General features: G+C 28.5%; 2 protein-coding genes across 8 annotated transcripts in view; both read right to left on the reverse strand.

Moving 5' to 3' along the window:
* LOC129741138 (ras-GEF domain-containing family member 1B-A-like) overlaps positions 1-17,699 on the reverse strand; it is a 132,238-nt gene extending 114,539 nt beyond the window's left edge. Inside the window, exons 1-2 of the mRNA XM_055732846.1 lie at positions 16,011-17,699; positions 2,669-2,707 (exon numbers count right to left, since the gene is read on the reverse strand). Of these exons, the coding sequence (XP_055588821.1) occupies positions 2,669-2,707; positions 16,011-17,210 (1,239 nt within the window). The 5' untranslated portion in view covers positions 17,211-17,699. The remainder of the gene's footprint in view (positions 1-2,668; positions 2,708-16,010) is intronic.
* Positions 17,700-20,556: 2,857 nt separating this feature from the next.
* The window catches only part of LOC129740301 (TOX high mobility group box family member 3-like), a 326,492-nt gene continuing 319,718 nt past the window's right edge, over positions 20,557-27,330 (reverse strand). For all 7 annotated transcript variants that reach the window (XM_055731940.1, XM_055731937.1, XM_055731938.1 and 4 more), the window contains one exon: positions 20,557-22,231. In XM_055731940.1, the coding sequence (XP_055587915.1) occupies positions 22,165-22,231 (67 nt within the window). In that variant the 3' untranslated portion in view covers positions 20,557-22,164. The remainder of the gene's footprint in view (positions 22,232-27,330) is intronic.

Genomic DNA, 27,330 nt, shown 5'->3' on the forward strand with positions numbered 1-27,330 from the left:
TCAAACTTCCTTCCAAATCAACCAAACAAAAACCAATTGCAGTGATATTAAATTTTAATCAACGTGAGTTACAAAATCTCATGTCGTGAGTGTTTCCTGGATGAGATTCTCCCAAAGTGGAAGAGAGAAGCGAAGAGATATAAAAACAGAGAGATCCGAGAGCCGGCTTCCCAAAACAGGAGTTCTCCATTATTGGATTGCTTGGATTGCGAAAGCCGGTTGTTCACATCCGCGAATCCACGATACGATGGAAAAGAGTTTGTCCTACCTTACCTAGTATGTTTTGAAAAGTGTTCTCTACTCTATTACGACTTTTCATCATCAAAACTCCCACGCAATAACCCATACGCTGGAGAAGGATGCTCGCTCGCTTTCGGCATTGTGTGTGACTCGTTTCGTTTGACCTTTGTTTCTGGGGAGGAAGCGAGCACCTTTTTTGTCGTACGGATCCTAATCCCTGGAGTGGCCTAATTTCTATAGTTTTAAAGTTGTCAAGCTCTTGGTGCCGGATATTTATGTAGGATATGTGGGACAACGTTTTTCCATTATAGCATTAGGCACGAGAAATTTTAATCTCAATTGATGTCCAATTCCAATTTCCTGGGATAAAAATCCGTTTGCTTCCGCCGTTGTTTTTCAAACTAGGTCATTGCATCAAGTACATTTACTTGATAATGGAATAATTAGATTTACAGAAATTTGGCTGAAAAATGGGTTACATGAAAAAATATTATTAAACGAAAACTCAAGCCCAGAAATTGAAACGTAAGAAGTTCTTCAAAATCGAATGTAGAGCTGACAAATAGTTATACGTTCATTCTAAACTCAGACAGAACTCAAAATATGAGCTCACATCAAAATTCTGTGAAAACTATAAATTCAACGATATGAAATTTCAATCCATGGAATCTGATTGAAAAATCTCCAGACCTTTTTTCAATCCTTTGAACTCAAAGTACTGGATTTGAATTTTCATGTTCACCAGCATTGAACAAATAAAAAAACAGTTTAATAACATATCAATAGGCTTATTTTTAATGCGTTATCTTGCATAAATCAACCAAACACTTGAACCAGTTTAAAACTTTCAAAACTCTAAAATATGCTTGAAAATTCATAGTTAGTAACCTAATAAGATTTGAAACTTACGTTCAGATCTCAAAAGCCTGAATCCTAGTTTTCGAGTTTTTAACATTTTGAAGAGTTTACAGTACAACTTCATCTCGAATAAAACTAGATTGAGAAAAAAAATCCACGCAGTGACAATCTTCCAATCAGCAAAACATCCAAAAGTAAGGTAATCGAAGAAAACACACACCTGGCGAACTGAGCTGATGTTGAAAAACACAAATGATAAAAGGCAAGCAGGCACGCGTCGCCGTGCGTCTTCGTCGTCCTTTTGTTGTTGAGTGAGAACATTTATGCACTCATTGCATCACATATTCAAAGGACGAGGCGGACGTCCCTTCCTCACAAAGTGTGCTGTGCTGATGTACGGTGTTTCTTATTCATTTCCGCAAAATCAGAAATCTGCCGACAGATGTCCACTTTAGATTGGAAATTTTAGCAGGCGCTTCCGAAACCAACATGCATTTGAAGTTGATCATACGAATAGGAATCATCTGTTGTTCGTATTTGCACTGACAGATGTTCCATTCCTTTATGGTTTACTTCGATGGGATGTTTTTCATTGCTTTTGAAAGTTTCCATTCATTGGATTATTCGGCTGTTGTTTACCTTTGAGGTGGTTCAGTGTACAGTAGGGTCAGTTCGTTTCTATAATTTGTTTTGTTTTAAACAAAATTTATTCATCCAGCAATACTTATTTCGCAGTTAAAACTGTTCGATCCCAAGCAAGGCGGAACTGGACAAGCGCATGCCCGTTATTTTAACGTGGGGCCATCGCCGCTTTGAGGGTTGGAAAAATACATAAATCCTAATTGGAACATTTGGTGATGTTTTGTACTCTATTTGATCCCGACCGAGTCCAGATTCTTCATACGATGGTTTCGTACGTTCCTAGTCCAAACGTGTGCGCTGTTGCGTTGAAAAAATTCGGTAGAAATGTAGGTACGTATATATAATACGGGGTGATAACGTTAGCTCATACGTAGGAACGTGAAACCCTTCACGTGCTGCGTTTGATGTGTTTTGGGGGGTGTTTCGGGATATATGATTTCGTCGGGGGTTGTTCACCCTACTATGCACTATAGGTATATTCTGGTTGAACGCAATATGGGAAATTTGTATCAGGTTTTAGCATAGCAATTTTTGTCTGCCCCTTACTATTATTGTAAGATCGAGCTAGTTTTTATAGACATCCATGTGCTGTATTGTCTAGAACACTTTGAAATGTTATTTTCTTTAATGCCTTGTTTGGAGTTAAACATTTAGTAAAAACTAAATTATTAATACCCATTATATCTACCTTACTACTTACCCAACCATGTGATTCAGTTAAATCTTGAAATTGTTAATCTTTGAGTCTCTATGTAGGAACTTATAAGGAATATTTATTCGATCGTTACGTACAATCATTAAAATCACAATCATTGAAAAGAATAAAATCTCTAGTGAGTTATTAAAAAAAAACAATCAAACAAACAGAATGTATTCTCAACTTAGTAAAACCAATTTGATATTAAATCGATCAATCAAATATACTCACTTTGATAGAACCATTAGATCCGGAACTATGAACCATTTTCTGTGAAAGAAGAAAGCAAGATTTATTAGAGCAGTTTTGACTATCTTACGGTTTAGTACATCTTAATTCTGTTTTTTTATACATATTATTATCTTCGCAAATCGAAAGTGTGTCATTGAAATTGATATTTTAACGATGCAACTTTGTAACATGAAGATCATACATGTATTGAGAAATGATAAACATCCCAAGCAACCAAAAGTCACACATTTACTTGAATGAAGGCATTGAAAGTTACACATTGGCTGACTAATAGAATCAACTGCTCAATTCCCTTTAGTGAACTTTATGTACTCATTCATGAACTTTAAAGTAGTAAATGTGAGTTTTAGTTTCAGTTAGAACAACATCTAGGCGTGGTCTAGTGGTAGCGTGTTCGATTCTTACCACGAGGGTCGGGGTTCGATCCCCAAGCCGGGCAAGTTTTTTTTTTCAATAAGTAATTTGGTAATTGAGTGATCATTTGGATGCGATATATGTAGGAAATGTAAGAAAAAAGCAATTGAGCAATTTGTCGGGTTTGGAATCTGGCGCGTGGCATCATGGAGGCACCATGTACAGAACGTAGTAAAAAAACAAGAGAAGGTGATATGAACCGATACCAAGGGTGTAGTTGAGATAGAGAGTGATTTTTTGCTCATTTTACGATTTTTTGGAAGCTGAACTAAAAGGCCGCTTGAAGCTGAATAGTATGTCATTAAGACTTGTTTTTGAACTTGAAAGTATCAATAAGAACTTAAATTTTGAGCTGCATAGAACGTACTTCATATCAATGGTGAGACTGCTTAATCGTTTTTGTACCTGTTTTATGGGACTTTTGGTTGCTTGGGATTTCAAAAACAACTTAAACATTTCAGCAACGCCTGTTTTCTGATTTTATTTACGCACGTCAAAATGGCAAGAATGACAAAAAGATAAGAATGAAATATTGATAAAAAAGGCCCAAGAAAAAAAATTTGAAAAATACAAAATTTACAAAAATTACATAAATTACAAAAATTACAAAAATTACAAAAATTACAAAAATTACAAAAATTACAAAAATTACAAAAATTACAAAAATTACAAAAATTACAAAAATTACAAAAATTACAAAAATGACAAAAATAACAAAAATTACAAAAATTACAAAAATTACAAAAAATACAAAAATTACAAAAATTACAAAAGTTACAAAAATTACTAAAATTACAAGAATAACAAAAATAACGAAAATTACGAAAACTACAAAAATTACAAAAAATACAAAAATTACAAAAATTAAAAAAATTACAAAAATTACAAAAATTACAATAATTAAAAAAATTACAAAAAAAAAAATTACAAAAATCACAAAAATTACAAAAATTACAAAAATTACAAAAATTGCAAAAATTACAAAAATTACAAAAATTACCAAAATTACAAAAATTACAAAAAATACAAAAATAACAAAAATTACAAAAATTACAAAAATTACAAAAATTTCAAAAATTTCAAAAATTACAAAAATTACATAAATTACAAAAATTACAAAAATTACAAAAATTACAGAAATTACAAAAATTACAAAAATTACAAAAATAACAAAAATTACAAAAATTACAAAAATTACAAAAATTACAAAAATTACAAAAATAACAAACAGCACAAAAAATTACAAAAATTACAAAAATTACAAACATAACAAAAATAACAAAAATTACAAAAATTACAAAAATACAAAAATTATAAAAATTACAAAAATTACAAAAATTAAATAAATTACAAATATTAAAAAAATTACAAAAAATACAAAAATCAAAAATTACAAAAATTACAAAAATTACAAAAATTACAAAAATTACAAAAATTAAAAAAATTAAAAAAATTACAAAAATTACAAAAATTACAAAAATTACAAAAATTACAAAAATTACAAAAATTACAAAAATTACAAAAATTACAAAAATTACAAAAATTACAAAAATTACAAAAATTACAAAAATTACAAAAATTACAAAAATTACAAAAATTACAAAAATTACAAAAATTACAAAAATTACAAAAATTACAAAAATTACAAAAATTACAAAAATTACAAAAGTTACAAAAATTACAAAAATTACAAAAATTACAAAAATTACAAAAATTACAAAAATTACAAAAATTACAAAAATTACAAAAATTACAAAAATTACAAAAAAAAACAAAAATCAAAAAAATTACAAAAACTACAAAAATTACAAAAAAAACAAAAAATACAAAAATTACAAAAATTACAAAAATTACAAAAATTACAAAAATTACAAAAATTTCAAAAATTTCAAAAATTTCAAAAATTACATAAATTACAAAAATTACAAAAATTACAAAAATTACAAAAATTACAAAAATTACAAAAATTACAAAAATTACAAAAATTTCAAAAATTACAAAAATTACAAAAATTACAAAAAGTACAATAATTACAAAAATTACAAAAATTACAAAAATTACAAAAATGACAAAAATTACAAAAATTACAAAAATTACAAAAATTACAAAAATTACAAAAATTACAAAAATTACAAAAATTACAAAAATAACAAAAAAATACAAAAATTACAAAAATTACAAAAATTACAAAAACAACAAAAATTACAAAAATTACAAAAATTACAAAAATTACAAAAATTACAAAAATTACAAAAATTACAAAAATTACAAAAATTACAAAAATTACAAAAATTACAAAAATTACAAAAATTACAAAAATTACAAAAATTACAAAAATTACAAAAATTACAAAAATTACAAAAATTACAAAAATTACAAAAATTACAAAAATTACAAAAATTACAAAAATTACAAAAATTACAAAAATTACAACAATTACAAAAATTACAAAAATTACAAAAATTACAAAAATTACAAAAATTACAAAAATTACAAAAATTACAAAAATTACAAAAATTACAAAAATTACAAAAATTACAAAAATTACAAAAATTACAAAAATTACAAAAATTACAAAAATTACAAAAATTGCAAAAATTACAAAAATTACAAAAATTACAAAAATTACAAAAATTACAAAAATTACAAAAATTACAAAAATTACAAAAATTACAAAAATTACAAAAATTACAAAAATTACAAAAATTACAAAAATTACAAAAATTACAAAAATTACAAAAATTACAAAAATTACAAAAATTACAAAAATTACAAAAATTACAAAAATTACAAAAATTACAAATATTACAAAAATTACAAAAATTACAAAAATTACAAAAAATACAAAAATTACAAAAATTACAAAAATAACAAAAATTACAAAAATTACAAAAATTACAAAAATTACAAAAATTACAAAAATTACAAAAATTACAAAAATTACAAAAATTACAAAAATTACAAAAATTACAAAAATTACAAAAATTACAAAAATTACGAAAAGTACAAAAATTACAAAAAATTCAAAAATTACAAAAATTACAAAAATTAATAAAATAACAGAAATTACAAAAATACAAAAATTACAAAAATTACAAAAATTACAAAAATTACAAAAATTACAATAATTACAAAAATTACAAAAATTACAAAAATTACAAAAATTACAAAAATTACAAAAATTACAAAAATTACAAAAATTACAAAAATTACAAAAATTACAAAAATTACAAAAATTACAAAAATTACAAAAATTACAAAAATTACAAAAATTACAAAAATTACAAAAATTACAAAAATTACAAAAATTACAAAAATTACAAAAATTACAAAAATTACAAAAATTACAAAAATTACAAAAATTACAAAAATTACAAAAATTACAAAAATTACAAAAATTACAAAAATTACAAAAATTACAAAAATTACAAAAATTACAAAAATTACAAAAATTACAAAAATTACCAAAATTACAAAAATTACAAAAATTACAAAAATTACAAAAATTACAAAAATTACAAAAATTACAAAAATTACAAAAATTACAAAAATTACAAAAATTACAAAAATTACAAAAATTACAAAAATTACAAAAATTACAAAAATTACAAAAATTACAAAAATTACAAAAATTACAAAAATTACAAAAATTACAAAAATTACAAAAATTACAAAAATTACAAAAATTACAAAAATTACAAAAATTACAAAAATTACAAAAATTACAAAAATTACAAAAATTACAAAAATTACAAAAATTACAAAAATTACAAAAATTACTAAAATGACAAAAATTACAAAATTTACAAAAATTACAAAAATTACAAAAATTACAAAAATTACAAAAATTACAAAAATTACAAAAATTACAAAAATTACAAAAATTACAAAAATTACAAAAATTACAAAAATTACAAAAATTACAAAAATTACAAAAATTACAAAAATTACAAAAATTACAAAAATTACAAAAATTACAAAAATTACAAAAATCACAAAAATTACAAAAATTACAAAAATTACAAAAATTACAAAAATTACAAAAATTACAAAAATTACAAAAATTACAAAAATTACAAAAATTACAAAAATTACAAAAATTACAAAAATTACAAAAATTACAAAAATTACAAAAATTACAAAAATTACAAAAATTACAAAAATTACAAAAATTACAAAAATTACAAAAATTACAAAAATTACAAAAATTACAAAAATTACAAAAATTACAAAAATTACAAAAATTACAAAAATTACAAAAATTACAAAAACTACAAAAACTACAAAAATTACAAAAATTATTAAAGATAGAAAATTACAAAAATAACAAAAATTACAAAAATAACAAAAATTACAAAAATTACAAAAAATACATAAATTACAAAAATTACAAAAATTACAAAAATTACAAAAATTACAAAAATTACAAAAATAACAGAAATTTAAAAAAAAACCAAAAATCACAAAAATTACAAAAATTACAAAAATTACAAAAATTACAAAAATTACAAAAATTACAAAAATTACAAAAATTACAAAAATTACAAAAATTACAAAAATTACAAAAATTACAAAAATTACAAAAATTACAAAAATTACAAAAATTACAAAAATTACAAAAATTACAAAAATTACAAAAATTACAAAAATTACAAAAATTACAAAAATTACAAAAATTACAAAAATTACAAAAATTACAAAAATTACAAAAATTACAAAAATTACAAAAATTACAAAAATTACAAAAATTACAAAAATTACAAAAATTACAAAAATTACAAAAATAACAAAAATTACAAAAATTACAAAAATTACAAAAATTACAAAAATTACAAAAATTACAAAAATTACAAAAATTACAAAAATTACAAAAATTACAAAAATTACAAAAATTACAAAAATTACAAAAATTACAAAAATTACAAAAATTACAAAAATTACAAAAATTACAAAAATTACAAAAATTACAAAAATTACAAAAATTACAAAAATTACAAAAATTAAAACAATTAAAAAATTACAAAAATTACAAAAATTACAAAAATTACAAAAATTACAAAAATTACAAAAATTACAAAAATTACAAAAATTACAAAAATTACAAAAATTACAAAAATTACAAAAATTACAAAAATTACAAAAATTACAAAAATTACAAAAATTACAAAAATTACAAAAATTACAAAAATTACAAAAATTACAAAAATTACAAAAATTACAAAAATTACAAAAATTACAAAAATTACAAAAATTACAAAAATTACAAAAATTACAAAAATTACAAAAATTACAAAAATTACAAAAATTACAAAAATTACAAAAATTACAAAAATTACAAAAATTACAAAAATTACAAAAATTACAAAAATTACAAAAATTACAAAAATTACAAAAATTACAAAAATTACAAAAAATACAAAAATTACAAAAATTACAAAAATTACAAAAATAACAAAAATTACAAAAATTACAAAAATTACAAAAATTACAAAAATTACAAATATTACAAAAATTACAAAAATTACAAAAATTACAAAAATTACGAAAAGTTCAAAAATTACAAAAATTACAAAAATTACAAAAATTACAAAAATTACAAAAATTACAAAAATTACAAAAATTACAAAAATAACAGAAATTACAAAAATTACAAAAATTACAAAAATTACAAAAATTACAAAAATTACAAAAATTACAAAAATTACAAAAATTACAAAAATTACAAAAATTACAAAAATTACAAAAATTACAAAAATTACAAAAATTACAAAAATTACAAAAATTACAAAAATTACAAAAATTACAAAAATTACAAAAATTACAAAAATTACAAAAATTACCAAAATTACAAAAATTACAAAAATTACAAAAATTACAAAAATTACAAAAATTACAAAAATTACAAAAATTACAAAAATTACAAAAATTACAAAAATTACAAAAATTACAAAAATGACAAAAATTACAAAAATTACAAAAATTACAAAAATTACAAAAATTAAAAAAATTACAAAAATTACAAAAATGACAAAAATTACAAAAATTACAAAAATTACAAAAATTACAAAAATTACAAAAATTACAAAAATTACAAAAATTACAAAAATTACAAAAATTACAAAAATTACAAAAATTACAAAAATTACAAAAATTACAAAAATTACAAAAGTTACAAAAATTACAAAAATTACAAAAACTACAAAAATTACAAAAATTACAAAAATTACAAAAATTACAAAAATTACAAAAAATACAAAAATTACATAAATTACAAAAATTACAAAAATTACAAAAATTACAAAAACTACAAAAACTACAGAAATAACAAAAATTATAAAAGATAGAAAATTACAAAAATTACAAAAATTACAAAAATAACAAAATTACAAAACTTACAAAAACTACAAAAAATTACAAAAATTACAAAAATTACAAAAATTACAAAAATTACAAAAATTACAAAAATTACAAAAATTACAAAAATTACAAAAATTACAAAAATTACAAAAATTACAAAAATTACAAAAATTACAAAAATTACAAAAATTACAAAAATTACAAAAATTACAAAAATTACAAAAATTACAAAAATTACAAAAATTACAAAAATTACAAAAATTACAAAAATTACAAAAATTACAAAAATTACAAAAATTACAAAAATAACAAAAATAAGAAAAATTACAAAAATTACAAAAATTACAAAAATACAAAAATTACAAAAATTACAAAAATTACAAAAATTACAAAAATTACAAAAATTACAAAAATTACAAAAATTACAAAAATTACAAAAATTACAAAAATTACAAAAATTACAAAAATTACAAAAATTACAAAAATTACAAAAATTACAAAAATTACAAAAATTACAAAAATTACAAAAGTTACAAAAATTACAAAAATTACAAAAATTACAAAAATTACAAAAATTACAAAAGTTACAAAAATTACAAAAATTACAAAAACTACAAAAATTACAAAAATTACAAAAATTACAAAAATTACAAAAAATACAAAAATTACATAAATTACAAAAATTACAAAAATTACAAAAATTACAAAAATTACAAAAATTACAAAAATTACAAAAATTACAAAAATTACAAAAGTTACAAAAATTACAAAAATTACAAAAATTACAAAAATTACAAAAATTACAAAAATTACAAAAATTACAAAAATTACAAAAATTACAAAAATTACAAAAATTACAAAAATTACAAAAATTACAAAAATTACAAAAATTACAAAAATTACAAAAATAACAAAAATTACAAAAATTATTAAAAATTACAAAAATTACAAAAATTACAAAAATTACAAAAATTACAAAAATTACAAAAATTACAAAAATTACAAAAATTACAAAAATTACAAAAATTACAAAAAATACAAAAATTACAAAAAAATCAAAAATTAAAAAAATTTCAAAAATTACAAAAAATAACAAAAAATTCAAAACTAACAAAAATTACAAAAATTACAAAAATTACAAAAATTACAAAAATTAAAAATTAAAAAATTACAAAAATTACAAAAATTACAAAAATTAAAAAATTACAAAAATTACAAAAATTACAAAAATTACAAAAATTATAAAAAATTACAAAAATTACAAAAATTACAAAAATTACAAAAATTACAAAAATTACAAAAATTACAAAAATTATAAAAATTTACAAAAATTACAAAAATTACAAAAATTACAAAAATTACAAAAATTACAAAAATTACAAAAATTACAAAAATTACAAAAATTACAAAAATTACAAAAATTACAAAAATTACAAAAATTACAAAAATTACAAAAAATTCAAAAATTAAAAATATTACAAAAATTAAAAAATATTCAAAAATTACAAAAATTACAAAAATTACAAAAATTACAAAAATGACAAAAATAACAGCAATATCAAGCATTACAAAAATTACAAAAATTATAAAAATTAAAAAAATACAAAAATTATAAAAATTATAAAAATTTAAAAAAATACAAAAATTTTTAAAAAAAGCAAAAATGACAAAAATTACAAAAATTACAAGAATATAATGAAAATTAAAAAAAAATACAAAAATTACAAAAATTAAAAATATTAAAAAAAAAACAAAAATAACAAAAATTACAGAAATTAAAAAAATTACAAAAATTACAAAAATTACAAAAATTACAAAAATTACAAAAATTACAAAAATTATAAAAAATTACAAAAATTACTAAAAATTACAAAAAAAACAAAAATTACAAAAATTACAAAAAAAAATAAAAATTACAAAAATTACAAAATTTTCAAAAATTACAAAAATTACAAAAATCACAAAATTTCAAAAATTATAAAAATATAATGTTTGTAATAAATTATAACAATTATAACATAAATTTCAAAAATCAAAAATAATACAAAAATTACAAAAATTACAAAAATGATCAAAAATTACAAAAATCACAAAAATAACAAAAATTACAAAAATACCACAAATTACAAAAATTACAAAAATTACAAAAATTACAAAAATTACAAAAATTACAAAAATTAAAAAAATTACAAAACTTTCAAAAATTACAAAAATTACAAAAATTACAAAAATTACAAAAATTACAAAAATTACAAAAATTACAAAAATTACAAAAATTACAAAAATTACAAAAATTACAAAAATTACAAAAATTACAAAAATTATAAAAATTACAAAAATTATAAAAATTACAAAAATTACAAAAATTACAAAAATTACAAAAATTACAAAAATTACAAAAATTACAAAAATTACAAAAATTACAAAAATTACAAAAATTACAAAAATTACAAAAATTACAAAAATTACAAAAATTACAAAAATTACAAAAATTACAAAAACTACAAAAATTACAAAAATTACAAAAATTACAAAAATTACAAAAATTACAAAAATTACAAAAATTACAAAAATTACAAAAATTACAAAAATTACAAAAATTACAAAAATTACAAAAATTACAAAAATTACAAAAATTACAAAAATTACAAAAATTACAAAAATTACAAAAATTACAAAAATTACAAAAATTACAAAAATTACAAAAATTACAAAAATTACAAAAATTACAAAAATTACAAAAATTACAAAAATTACAAAAATTACAAAAATTACAAAAATTACAAAATTTACAAAATTTACAAAAATTACAAAAATTACAAAAATTACAAAAATTACAAAAATTACAAAAATTACAAAAATTACAAAAATTACAAAAATTACAAAAATTACAAAAATTACAAAAATTACAAAAATTACAAAAATTATAAAAATTACAAAAATTACAAAAATTACAAAAATTACAAAAATTACAAAAATTACAAAAATTACAAAAATTACAAAAATTACAAAAATTACAAAAATTACAAAAATTACAAAAATTACAAAAATTACAAAAATTACAAAAATTACAAAAATTACAAAAATAACAAAAGTTACAAAAATTACAAAAATTACAAAAATTACAAAAATTACAAAAATTACAAAAATTACAAAAATTACAAAAATTACAAAAATTACAAAAATTACAAAAATTACAAAAATTACAAAAATTAAAAGAATTACAAAAATTACAAAAATTACAAAAATTACAAAAATTTCAAAAATTACAAAAATTACAAAAATTACAAAAATTACAAAAATTACAAAAATTACAAAAATTACAAAAATTACAAAAATTACAAAAATTACAAAAATTACAAAAATTACCAAAATTACAAAAATTACCAAAAATACAAAAATTACAAAAATTACAAAAATTACGAAAATTACAAAAATTACAAAAATTACAAAAATTACAAAAATTACAAAAATTACAAAAATTACAAAAATTACAAAAATTACAAAAATTACAAAAATTACAAAAATTACAAAAATTACAAAAATTACAAAAATTACAAAAATTACAAAAATTACAAAAATTACAAAAATTACAAAAATTACAAAAATTACAAAAATTACAAAAATTACAAAAATTACAAAAATTACAAAAATTACAAAAATTACAAAAATTACAAAAATTACAAAAATTACAAAAATTACAAAAATTACAAAAATTACAAAAATTACAAAAATTACAAAAATTACAAAAATTACAAAAATTACAAAAATTACAAAAATTACAAAAATTACAAAAATTTTAAAAAATTTTAAAAAATTACAAAAATTACAAAAATTACAAAAATTACAAAAATTACAAAAATTACAAAAATTACAAAAATTACAAAAATTACAAAAATTACAAAAATTACAAAAATTACAAAAATTACAAAAATTACAAAAATTACAAAAATTACAAAAATTACAAAAATTACAAAAATTACAAAAATTACAAAAATTACAAAAATTACAAAAATTACAAAAATTACAAAAATTACAAAAATTACAAAAATTACAAAAATTACAAAAATTACAAAAATTACAAAAATTACAAAAATTACAAAAATTACAAAAATTACAAAAATTACAAAAATTACAAAAATTACAAAAATTACAAAAATTACAAAAATTACAAAAATTACAAAAATTACAAAAAATTACAAAAATTACAAAAATAACAAAAATTTAAAGAATTACAAAAATTACAAAAATTACAAAAATTACAAAAATTACAAAAATTACAAAAATTACAAAAATTACAAAAATTACAAAAATTACAAAAATTACAAAAATTACAAAAATTACAAAAATTACAAAAATTACAAAAATTACAAAAATTACAAAAATTACAAAAATTACAAAAATTACAAAAATTACAAAAATTACAAAAATTACAAAAATTACAAAAATTACAAAAATTACAAAAATTACAAAAATTACAAAAATTACAAAAATTACAAAAATTACAAAAATTACAAAAATTACAAAAAGTACAAAAATTACAAAAATTTCAAAAATTACAAAAATTACAAAAATTACAAAAATTACAAAAATTACAAAAATTACAAAAATTACAAAAATTACAAAAATTACAAAAATTACAAAAATTACAAAAATTACAAAAATTACAAAAATTACAAAAATTACAAAAATTACAAAAATTACAAAAATTACAAAAATTACAAAAAATTACAAAAATTACAAAAATTACAAAAATTACAAAAATTACAAAAATTACAAAAATTACAAAAATTACAAAAATTACAAAAATTACAAAAATTACAAAAACTACAAAAATACAAAAATTACATAAACTACAAAATTACAAAAATTACAAAAAAATTACAAAAATTACAACAAAAATCACAAAAATTACTAATTGACAAAGATGGCAGAAATGCCATAATTACAAAAATGATCAAAAATGACAAAAATGAAGAAAAATTACAAACATTAGATAAAAATATCGCCTGCTTATTTTTGCTTTTTATTGGAAAATTCTCCTTATATTTAGAGCTTTATACGGTTAGGATAAAAAAAATGGATGAGCTTTGTATTTGCTGGAAAATAAACAACATTAGTCGTACTTAAATTTCTGATTGGTTACGAATCATGTGTTAGAAATGGTGTTCGAAATCCAATCTTCACATAAGGGTTCAGATTTTGTTTATACATTAAGACTGTCGAACTGCAATTCAAAGTTCAACCACATTTAAAATTAAAATTTTAGTAACAAAATTAAGTGCATACGAAATTTGTTAATTTGATAGATACAGTTGAGTCTGCCTATCATATTTTTGAGAAACATCGCTGCATAATTACTTCACTAGAAAGAAAAGTGGCTTTTGAAATTCATAAAATAATCTGTTTTTCGTATTTTGAGCAACTAATGATGCCAAAATACGATAAACATTGCTATTTCGAATCCACTTTTCAAAATTTTTCTACTGTGACTGAAATAATTTTCGCGGTTGATTGATTGAAAAGTACGATTATCAGGGTCATGAAAAAATCAAAAAAATACATCTAAAAAAATACACGAAAAAAAATACATCTACATCTACATACAGCTTTCTATATCAGCTTTTTCAGCCACTACGTGATTTGTTTCAGCAATAGATGGCTGATTCTTCGACCTTAAATAACATGAAAACATATTATCGTAGTTGAATATTGTTTGAGCATCATTTATGAGTTACAGTTAAAAGTTTTCAAAACTGAAGATTAGATCCCTTAAGGGATTTTTTTTGTCAGGGCTTTCTGTGAGCACCCATAAAAAGTAATGATGCAAAATTATAGTTATCATGAATCCATTGGGTTCAAAGAAGATTTTTTTGTATTTGGTTATGCTTGAAAAAAGTTACAAGCCACCAAACTTCCAATAATGTCACATTGACACACTACATAGGACGGATTAGAATTAAAATATACATTATTATGCTTACATATGATTTTCCGTGAAAATTAAAAAAAATCATGTGAAATCAGGCTTATTTCCAAAAATCAAGAAAAAACGGAGGCTTATCAGGTTATCAGAATAGGCCTTGAAAAATCGGGCATATTGGCAATCGTGGTTATGAGGATTGATATGGTCACAAGTCTGTTGTTTTATTAGCTTTTCGGACACTTTAGAGATCGTGAATATCGTGATTTTACGATACTTACGAATCTAAATTCACTCAGACACGTCTGTCGCTCACAAGAATAGATCAATAAATGACTTTGTTTTATTTGTTTTGTCTAGTGTTGCCAAAACAACAAACTTCGCCATAGAAATTTGTTTCATTTTATTTATCTTCAGTGTTGATGGATACAGCTATTATTTTATTTTATTTTTCTTAAATATGATTTGTTTTCTGCGTATCCCTCATCTAATCTCTACCGCATCCTTTACAATCTGCGCTTTCTATTTTTTTTTTCAGAAATATGTACATCCTACACATCATTACAAAATCAATTAAACACCTTTTCAATAACTGGTGCTTCTACCCCTAACAATTTTCATACTAACCGTCGAATCCCGATACACCGGCTTATAGTGCTCCTGCGGATGTCGTTTTTCAATGAGAAATTTATCCTTTATATTTTTACACTGCAGCTTCATCTCCTCCTGCAACTTCTGCTGAATTTGCTTTGGAATAGTGCTGCCACCTAGAAAACATCCCCCGGTACTACTACTACTACTTCCGGCCGGATTGAAAGTACTTAAACTTCCTCCACTAATCCCGGTATCGATGCTTCGCGCCCTAAAGTGGGTGGCAGTGGTGTTGGGATGCACTGGCGGGGTCGATCCCGACGGTCCTCCCAGTGCAAGGCTTTTTTCGAGTCGTTGTGCTAGCATCTGTTCGAGTTGTTTCGATGATTTCTGATACTGTGATATGCTTTGTATGTGCTGAGGTGGTTTCGTGATACAGTTACTGCTGCTGCTCGATGTTGCAGCATCCCGCGATTTGTACAGCTCAAATGCCATCGTTTGACGAGCGATGAACTCCGGATCCCGAAAGCCACCGGAACTGGAGGAAAGCGAACTGTCAACACTGTCACTGGAAGATTTTATTCGAGTTTCTTCCTGCTTCCGGGATCCTTTGGGAGGTTTCGATTCTTCACTGAAAAGTTTTGCGTTTAACGTATGTTTGATGCTATTGGTGGCACTGCTTAGGCTGCAACTTGTTCCGTTCTTCGAGTGCGCTAGGCTGGATGGTTGGGTCGTTTGTTTATGATTGTGCGAGTTTAAAATAATTCCACAGCAATCGTTCGAACATCCCATGTTTGGCGAAGACGATGGAGTTGCTTTGGGTTGTTGGTCAGTGAGTCTTGTCTTGGTTGCAACCTTGCGGCTGGGCGAGGAGGAAGAAACTACCGCATTGCCAGCACCACTTTCGCCCACCCCTCTGTCTGGCACCGGGACGCCTGGAGGAGGGGAGGGTTTAGTAAATAGTCGTCTACTAATGCCGCCACTTCCATAGTCGCCACAAATATCAGCCCCGTCAACGGACTTTGCAGTGGAGAAGTTTTTGCGAATCTGTTTCACCTTACTTCCGTTAGAACCGGAATTTATTGCACCCAGACCAGTTCCTGCGGCCACAACAATGTGGTGATGGTTTGGGGGTGGAATATTGATCGGCTTGGCTGGCAGGGCTGGTTTGACTCGAGGGAGTTGACCGCCAGCACCGTCTTCTGACTTGAGTTTTTTCTCGTCATGCTGCAGCATTTTCACCTGCCCAAGCTTATGGAGGAATCCCTTATCTCTTAAATCTTAAAGTGCCTAAAAATCCTCTGCTTTATTAATGCTCTTTAGCAACACTCGTCTGCCATATAAATCGATATCATGTATACACACGCGACACTTCATACTCGAAAAAAAAAACACTCTTTTACTCGTAGTTTTCAAAATTTCCTCGTTATACTCATCATAAATTAGGCAATAGCAATTATCAAAATAAGCAAACGCGTACTCAAATATTTGTATAAGCTCTTCGTTAGGCACCGCACAGATCCACATCTATCGCACACACTATAGCTCCTAGTCCTTCGATTGGTTTACAAAATATTCCCCGATGCATTCTCAGCTATTTTCGTCACTTTTAGTCCTTGGAGCTTCCACCTAGATGGCGAAAATGGCGCAGAACTGTCACTCGGTAGAGGACGCAAAACATAAGAAAAGTCATCAAAGTGGGCGGAAAGATGGGGCCGTCGAACGTCAAAACATCCCGTCGCCAACCATGCCTCAGCCGTCGATCCTTTTTAATGATACCGCACACCGTGCGAGAGGCACGCCGCCTCACAGACATTGAAACGCTAACATGACTCTTGAAAGCTTTTCCTAAAACTAACCAGCACAATACTATTTCCAGTCTAGCGGACGGGCCTCCAAAAAACCACCCTCCCTAAATACGGTTGCGAATAACAACAAACAACACGTCCGTCCGGGTATCATTTTTCCTCGGTGGAAGGTGAAAGGCTGCTTGCAACTGGAGGAATGTCCTCGGCAAAGGGAAAATCCTAGCGCAGGCGCCTTGAACGGTGGTGACGGCCGCCAAGTGACGTTTCGCTGTGGCGAGAGACTATCACACCTCAAAACACGGGGATGAAAGCGTTAAAAGACACAATTTTGTGTATGATAGATAGATTCGGAAAGCATACTTGACAATTATTCAAAGGATATGAGCGGTGGTACTCAACTTTGAGCTTAGAAAACGAAAGCTTACTATCAATACCTTGAATATTCGAAAAATTTAACATTTGGCGGTTATTTCTGCATGTTTCTTTCGGAGCACGTGGTACTGCTTATAATGAAAACGCCTAAAATTAGACCAACACACGCTTGTTAAAGTATCTCAGATATATCTATCCTGATTGGGTGCTGTTCATAGAGGTATTATACATGCAGATATAAACCAAAATATGAGCGCTAATAATCATAGCAGCTTTGCCTACTAGCGACATGGCGCATACGTCGCGACGTTGAAAATCATAACGACGTATAGTGAGTTTCCAAGGAGACTTGGAGTTGGTTGATGGCCTAAGGAAAATCAACAGTAAATAACATAAACAAAGTTTATGCACTACGTGGCACTACATGAAAATCGCCTACTGGACTGAAAAAAAGAATAACAAGCCTTCGAGTGACAGGAATCTCGTTAGTAAAAAGTGTCGCTATTAAAACTGTCGCTATTCGGTTTGGTGCTATACACATAATATAAATTTATCATAGAAGCAATTCAAAAAGCAATGAACATTTCTATTATAGTTTTATTATAGACTATCAGAACAAAGTTTTGGTCCGGGAAGAGGCTTCAATCAAAAATACAGGGAGGCAACGTAAAAGTGATACACTTCGTTTATCACATAAACTCAAACCAGTTGATATTTCTCTTCGGGAACGATTGCAAGATTTTTGTATTGTTTTCGTTTTTTTAAACAGGATGGAAATGGTAACACTTCTCAATTCTGTTATTTTGATTTGTTGTTTGAGTGCGATGGGTGGTGGCTGGTACGGATCATACGGGTCTCGGATTATTTAAAGTTTCTCACCGCCGCCAGCCACCTCGGCCATAAGCCGCCAACCACCATCCATCGCATTTGAACAACAAATCAAAATAACAGAATTCTAAAGTGTTACCGATACCGACCTGTTAGAAAAAAAATGAAACAATAGCAAAGACTTCTCTAATTTTCTGCGTTCTTTCTAAATTTTCGAGCGTATAATAAAATTGCAGATTCTTTTTTTGCGTTCTTTCTAAATTTTCGAGCGTATAATAAAATTGCAGATTCAATCACTTTTAAATTCCTTGAACCTTCTCAGTGATTTTCAATCAGGATTCAGATCTAAACACAGTATAACTATGGTCAGTGGTATAACTACAGTTTTGGCCAAAGTCTTCGATGATATTCACAGTGCCGTTGAAACAATTTTCTTAAACATTTGTTTGATGTTTCATCATTCAACTACGAATTCAATTGAGATTTAGATATTTTTCGAACATTTCAAAGACCAACTTTCAAAAACCAGGACAGTTCAAGAGTTTTTGAATAATTAGGACGATCTCTCGAAAATCAGAACAAATCCTGAAAAATCAAGAAACCTGGCACCTATGAATGAAAATTAAAAAATTGTACTAAAAATGTTGTTTCAACTATCCTCCACCAGTCTACAATTGCTACACTAGCACTCCTAGTGGGGAGTTTCGGAAATATTTTTTAGCTACATCTAGTGCCTACTAGAGCAAGCAGGGAGCTATAGCAGCACACTCTGGTGATTCTTTTGTCTATGTTTCTTATACCCAACACATCATTTGATTGGCGGCGCCTCCGCCATATAATAAAAAATGAAATTGAGATTTTCTTTATCAACGACCAACATGTTATGTATATTTCTCAAGATTCGTAATTTTCGCGGATATTGTACGAAACAAAATAATTTTTTTTTCAGGAGATTTTGGAGCTGTCAAACCTTTAAATGCGATTTTTAGTGATATTGGTGCATTTGCCCTTTACTAAAATAAATACCGAAATAAAATTTTTGATGAATGACTTTCATTAACTGCGATAACATAAATTTGGTACTTGAAAAACGAAGAGAGTTAACTGAAAGAAAATTATTTATCATATTTTGTTCATCGTAATTTTCAGATATTTTCCCACTACTTATTATTCAATAAAAATGAGCTGATGGTATTATTGAAACGTGCTGAAACGTTGTACCTCACAAAAGATAAAATATGTGAGTGAGCCATGAAGCGCCAAATTGGAAATCTGGTTACCTTAAAAAATATATCGAACAGTGACCTCTGGTAGATATTTTTGATCGTTTTTAGCCAAGATGCAAACAATCATCATAGAATCTCGGCTAACACGCTTATTTGAGAAAAATCTCAAGTACGATTTAAAATCAACGTCTTAAACAATATTAGGGTGGTCAAATTATTAAACCTTTTATTTGAAATTTAAAATAATTTCGCTTGGAAATCATTTTGATCTTATTTGAAAAAAAAAAATAAATGGGCATTCAAACAAAAGGATGTGATATTTCACGTTAACAATAAAAATCTCCCATATAACTTTCTACAAAATAGTATTTTTGTTTTTATTAGTATGCTTGTGTGTCTGTCTGTCTGTAGGTTTTTATTTATTCTTTCCGGTGTGTTGCTGACTCGAGTTTCGCACAATGCTTATTGTTCTAGCCATAAACTACAAAACGCCCGTCAACAACAACACGGGTCGGAGAATTATGACAACGAGATTTTAGTTCAACTAGAGCACACACACTCCACCTCTGCATGGGAGGGAAGGGACTCGTAGGGATGAGTGGATGTATTCGGAGGGTGATGACACTCCACAAACTGATGTGATTTGGCGAAGATTAAAACACTTTCTTCTTAGTTCAATAGGTTAATTTTTTTTTGTTTTTATTGAGAAAACAGATGATTGCACCGAAGATCGTGTTTTACTTTGTTTAATGTGGATAATTTTATGAAAATGCGGTCCAAGGTTTCATAACCTTACGTTTGTTTTTTTTGTGTGTTTAAATTGTCCTAGACGATTTCCTTTTTTTTGTATTCTACTCAAATATGAGCCTTTAGTTTGTGGGGGGAGGAAGGTGAGGTTGGTGTCTTTCTATGCTAAGAAGTAATTTTTTACTTGTTTTGTATGGGTTAATAACGACAACTACTTATTTTCTTTAGTTATTTGCCTACGCGCGTGTAAGTGTGACCGTTGCTCGTTACAAACTAATTCGAAAAAGAAAAACAACATTATTATCGAGATAAATTAAGAAAAGAGGAATAACAATTATACAGCCTCGCGGTGTAGGTTCTCTTCTTCCTAGATTATTATATTCCTGGCTCAGACAGAGGACAGGCCATTTGTTTACCTTAGATAATGTGGATTGCGAACGCGTGCGATTACACTTTCTGCTTCCTGTTAGTTCGCTTGGAAGGTGAAAACTAATTCGAAAATGTATGTACAACAACAATGCATATCATCAAATAATACAATTCAATTAAAACAATCCGAGTTGAAAGTGTGGAAGGAAACGGTTGACCTCGATCGAACATTGCTTTTTACTCTATTGGGTTAGTGCACGCCACTTATAACATAATTGCAACTTTTGGCTGTCTTTTCACTTGTAACCGTAACGTGTTCTTGCATACCCATTCTTTGAAACACTTTTACATGATTTTTTTTGTTAGTAATCTTCTGTTTGCCCTTGAATTCTATTCATCAATATATTTTTGTTTTCCTTCCTTTCTTTTTTCGTTTACATTGCTGACTTATCAACTACAATGTTCTTTTTCTTTCTTGTTTTTTCTTGCTTACATGTTAAAAGTATCATAGTAAAAAGTGTGTTTGTGTATGTGGATTTTTTCTTAGTTGTTTCTTTTGCAGTAATAACAGTAAATTACGAATCGATTATATTTATAGATATTTATAATTACGTTTTTTTTTTTCAAAAAAAAAAAAATGGAGCGCTGTTCTCCCGTACTTCGGGCGAGCTCGTGCGCTTTTTTTTTTTGTTGGTTTTAGCCTTGCGCGAATTTCTTCCTTCATTTTGTCCCGTCCCAGACCGGGAGGTTTTAGTAATTAATAGTAATATTTATTTTCAGTAAACTATCTCGCGCCAGGAGTGGGAAGAGGGAATTTAATCCGCGGAACAGTTTCACTTCTTACTTCACAGCAGAATAGGATTGCTGCTGCGGATTGTTGGATTGCACCCAGTTGCCGAAAACATCACTGAAATGTAAAAAAAGAGAGAAAAAACGGAGGATTAGAATTATGGTTTTACAGTCTGAACATTTTTAGTTAAGGTACGCAAATTTATTGTTGAATGTTCAAAGTTTTATAGTGAATTTTTGACAGTGTGCATGTTTAGGGAAAGAAAGCACGTTTTCAAATTCTATGAACACAAAAAAAACATCGAACAATCAGAGACTTTCTGTAGTAGGCGTTGCAATGAAGGAAGCATTTACTTTTTTTCACTGTAAATTAGACTCCTTTTGAACACAGACGTTGAAGATGAAAATGAAGATTCAAAACTTCTCGAGAAGAAACCGGAATCAAAGCATTGGAAATATGGAAACACGAAGGTATCCTATTTAATGTCCTCACGTTTTTGTTTTCAAAATATTCTATGATTTTTTATTTATATTCAGGACCGATTACTATAAATTTATCTAGGCACATCAAAATAGGAAATTGAGGTTAATGAATGTGGAACTTGCCTCACTAAAGTGCGTGTTTTTTTTGGAATATGGAGAGCCGTAAAAAACGAACTAGCTTCGTTAACAGTTGGAACAAGAGAGAGATTTTATTCAAAAATTTAAACATGGGTTACTATGATTATTTGCTACTTCTAAACGCTTGCTGTGATCAACACTCCTCCTCAAATTATCCAGTAAGTACACCCATCTTAGCACGTAACTTCTCAAGGCGTACTCGCTGAAGCGGCTTCGTTAGTACATCTGCAACCATATCCTCCGTCGGGCAATATTGAAGTTGAATAACACCCTTCTGCTTCAAGTCGCGAACGAAGAAGTACCGTGTGTCAATATGCTTACTTCGTCGCTCGATCCGGTCACTGTCAACCATCTTGATGCAGCTCTGGTTATCCTCAAACACCTTGGCGGGAATGGACTCGTCTCCACTGATTTCGCTAATCAGCCGGCGCACCCAAAGCAATTCTTGGCACCCTTCAGCGAGTGCAACGAATTCGGCTTCAGTTGAGCTGAGGGACACACACGCTTGCTTTCTGGATCCCCAGGATATGATGCCTCCTCCGAAAAATACTGCATGGCCAGAGTTAGATTTTCGGTCCCGAGCATCACCGGCCCAGTCCGCATCTACGTACATCGCCAACTCGCCTTCTGTGGAACCCAGTTTCAGCTTGAAGTCGGATGTTGCATTCAGGTATCGCAGCACACGCTTTGCCTCATTCCAATCCAGTTGGGTTGGGCAGCTGGATTTTTGAGCTAGGATGGATGTGCTGACAGCCACGTCCGGCCTGGTATGAACAGCTACGTAAAGCAGACCTCCGATAAGGCTGAGATACTGCTGGTTGTTTGGCAGCCGTTCCTTCTCCTCCTTCTGCTGTAGGTAGCCCGGATCAAGAGGAATCTTGCTGGGTTTGGCCTCCCCGAGACCAAATTGTTGGGTTAACTTCCGGATGTACTGCTGTTGGCTAAGCTTTTGTTGAGACGACATACACTATTTCCAACAGCATACCCTTCCGGTTGTTTCATATAGACAATCTCGTCCAGTTGTCCATGAAGATACGCAGTCTTGACGTCAACGTGTTTGACGACCATGCTACGACTGCTTGCCACCACCAACAAGGCACGGAACGTTACCTGTTTGGCGACAGGTGCGAAGACTTCGTCGAAATCCACGCCAAACTTTTGGGAGAATCCTTGTGCCACCAACCTGGCTTTGTGGCGCACGACCTCACCATTTCCATCGAGCTTCTTCTTGAAAAGCCATTTACATCCAACAGCTTTACGGTTCGCAGGAAGTTCGACCAAATCCCACGTGCCGTTCTCGATGAGCGATCGATACTCTTCATCCATTGCTTCCTGCCAATGCCTAGCGTCGGGTGATTTCAGGGCTTCGGAACGAGTGCGAGGATCACCACCTTGGATGCTTTTTGCGGCCAGTCCCTGGTGAGGATTCTCATTTCCTGGTTCAGGACCTCGATTGGAGTTGGATGGAGGGGGGTCATCTGAAAAACGGTTGGAAGGCAAACCAGTGCTTGGAAAAAGAAAATTTTTCAACTTGCCTGTGAGATAGCGCTCCCGTCCGCTGCGCCTCAACGCCTGTGACACGGGCGGATTTGAAGATAGTTGCGGGGGGAGCGCGTTAGTTGTCACGTCACGTGCTGCATCGTTACTATTGTCGCTTGATTCGTCTGCGCTGTCATAGTTTGAAGAACCTTCATCAGCACTAACGTCCACCACGCATTCACCTTCAGGAACCGGCACCACTTTGTCAGACCCAGATTGTTCGACCACCGCTGGAAACTGCAGCTGATCATCCTGAACTGTTTGCTCGAAGTCCAGAGGGACTACTTTTCGCACAGGTACGGACACCACGCTGCTACGCTTCGGATTTTCACTCACAAATACGACGTCTCGAGATGTTACCAAGGTTTTCTTCCTCGGATCCCACAGTCGATACGCCTTCGTTTCGGATTCGTAACCAGTAAAGATGCACTCATGGGACTTTGCATCCCACTTCCTCCTTTTCTGCTTCGGGATATGGACCATAGCTGGGGAACCAAACACTCGGATGTGAGCTAAGTTCGGCTTCTTTCCGCTCCACATTTCCTCAGGTGTCACCTCGTGTCCTTTGGTAGGCGATCGATTTACCAGGTAGACCGCTGTTGCTGTTGCTTCTGCCCAGAATGACTTAGGCAGATCCGCTTCAAATAACATGCATTTGGCCCGTTCTACCACAGTACGATTCACACGTTCGGCTAAACCGTTTTGTTCGGGAGTGTAATCCGCCGTTGTTTGATGGCGAACCCCCAGGCTGTTCAGATGGTCTTCCAGCTTCTTGTTGCGAAACTCCTTCCCGTTGTCGGTTCGCAGAATTTTTAACTTTCGGCCAGTCTGCCGCTCTGATGAACATCGGTAATTTTCAAAAGCTTCAAAAATTTCATTCGCTGATTTTTCTTTCAGGAAATACACTGCGATGCGACGAGACTTATCATCCGTGAACGTAAGAAAATATCTTCTGCCGCCCAACGAATTAACTTCCATTGGTCCGCACACATCGGAATGGACCACTTCCAGGATTTCTTGCGCACGTGAACCTTGCTTGTTGAAAGGAAGACGAGTTTGCTTACCCATCGCACATGTTGAACACCGATCTTCAATTTCCGCTGGACCGTCGAATTGCACTCCGGAGACCATACCACGTTTCAATCGCTGAACACTTTCCAGGTTGAGATGGCCCATTCTCCTATGCCACAGTTTGATATCCACGACGGAAGACGCGCTCATTGCTGTTGGTAAAGGCAATTGTGCCAGTCGAAACAAACCATTCTCCAACACGCCGGTAGCCACCAGATTTCCGTTCCCTTCGTTGACCTTCACACCAGCTGCGCTAAACGTGACAGTGTGTCCGCGCTTCACTATTTGGCTCACCGAAATCAGGTTCGTAGAAATCTCAGGAATGACTTGCACATCGTTGACCTCGATTGGCTCGTCGTCTTGACTACACTCGGGTAACAGCTTCAATTTTCCTTTCGCCACTACCTGCATGGCACCTTTGTTGGCTGCAACGACGGTACCGCTGGTTTTCTGTACGTTTTCCAATTTCGACACGGAATTGGTAAAATGATTCGAAGCACCGGAGTCGAAATACCAGCTCGATTCTTCGCCAAAATGTGCGCTTCCATTCGTCGATAAAACGGTACACCATGCTTTTGACTTTCGACTATCTTTAGATGGGCAATCCCTTGAAAGATGGTTAGGTGATTTGCATATCCTGCATTTTGGACCTCGTTTAAAATCCGATGGTTGCCTTTCTTGGTGCTGTTTCGGTGGTGGTTTTGAAAAATGTTTCCTCCCTGCATACGCTGTTCCTGCTGATGGCTCAGGTGCTCTAACTTCCTGCAGTAGCTTCGTCTTGATGACATCGCCGTTGATTGCTGCTCCGGAGTTTTCGAGTGCCATCACCATAGGGCTGTACGATTCCGGTAATCCTGCCAACAGAAGAGTTCCGACCCACTCTTCGCTTATGTCAAAACCGATTCCACGTAGTTGATGTGCTGTGGTTACTATGGTGTTGACATACGTTTCCATAGAGTCGCTCGTTGCTAGGGACGTTGAAATTAATTTTCGCAGCAAGCCAACTTTTCGTGTCAGCCCGGAATCCTCAAACGCTGCTTCCAATTTCGACCACGTTTCCTGCGCAGTTCTCGCTTCTCTCACATGGACATAATTCGTAGGGTCAAGTAGAAGAATTATTTTTCCACGCGCTTTTCGGTCCTTCACCGGGTTTACGACCGGCATGGTTCCATCCTCGTTCGGTGTCGGCTTCACCACGTCCCACAAGTCCTCCAGTTCGAGAAAAGTCTGGACTGCGAATTGCCACGTGGACCAATTTTCACGGCCCATTAGCAATTCTATCGATGGCAAATTCAGCGAACTGAAGGCTTTTGCTGTTGCAGCTACATCGCCTTGACCGGTAGACATAATCGAAACTCGCGACGGTACTTTTTAAAACCTCTAATTAAAATAAACTTTTACTTTTTAACTTTTTGGCTCTGGGCCCATAACCTTTTGGAATATGGAGAGCCGTAAAAAACGAACTAGCTTCGTTAACAGTTGGAACAAGAGAGAGATTTTATTCAAAAATTTAAACATGGGTTACTATGATTATTTGCTACTTCTAAACGCTTGCTGTGATCAACAGTTTTTAATTCGGATTACCACAATTCGAATTTCATCAACATCCTTTGGTTTCAAATGGTTGGTTTGCTTTATTCGATTCGCGATGATTAAAACAAAGTTTCAAGATAATTTTTTTGCAAGGATAAAAAAATGCGGACATCGTAGGTTTCTGGCTTAAAGTTTATTCCGAATACGCTGTAAGTATGATAATTTTATATTTTTCCAAATATTGGTGCGCAATTTTTAATAAATGTTACTAATTTTTCTTGAGCTCGAAAATTAAACCATGAGTGTCAACTCACATGTAATCTAAAATCTTCATTCCAAATCCAATTCACAAGCTCATGTCGAATAATAAGGGATGCTTCGATTCCTTTTAGAAAATATAAATATTTCTATACGAATCGCCTCCCTTAATCATGTTTTTTTTCTCGAGGGATG

The sequence above is a fragment of the Uranotaenia lowii genome, chromosome 1, assembly GCF_029784155.1.
Source record: "Uranotaenia lowii strain MFRU-FL chromosome 1, ASM2978415v1, whole genome shotgun sequence".
NCBI classification, from domain to species: Eukaryota; Metazoa; Arthropoda; class Insecta; order Diptera; family Culicidae; genus Uranotaenia; species Uranotaenia lowii.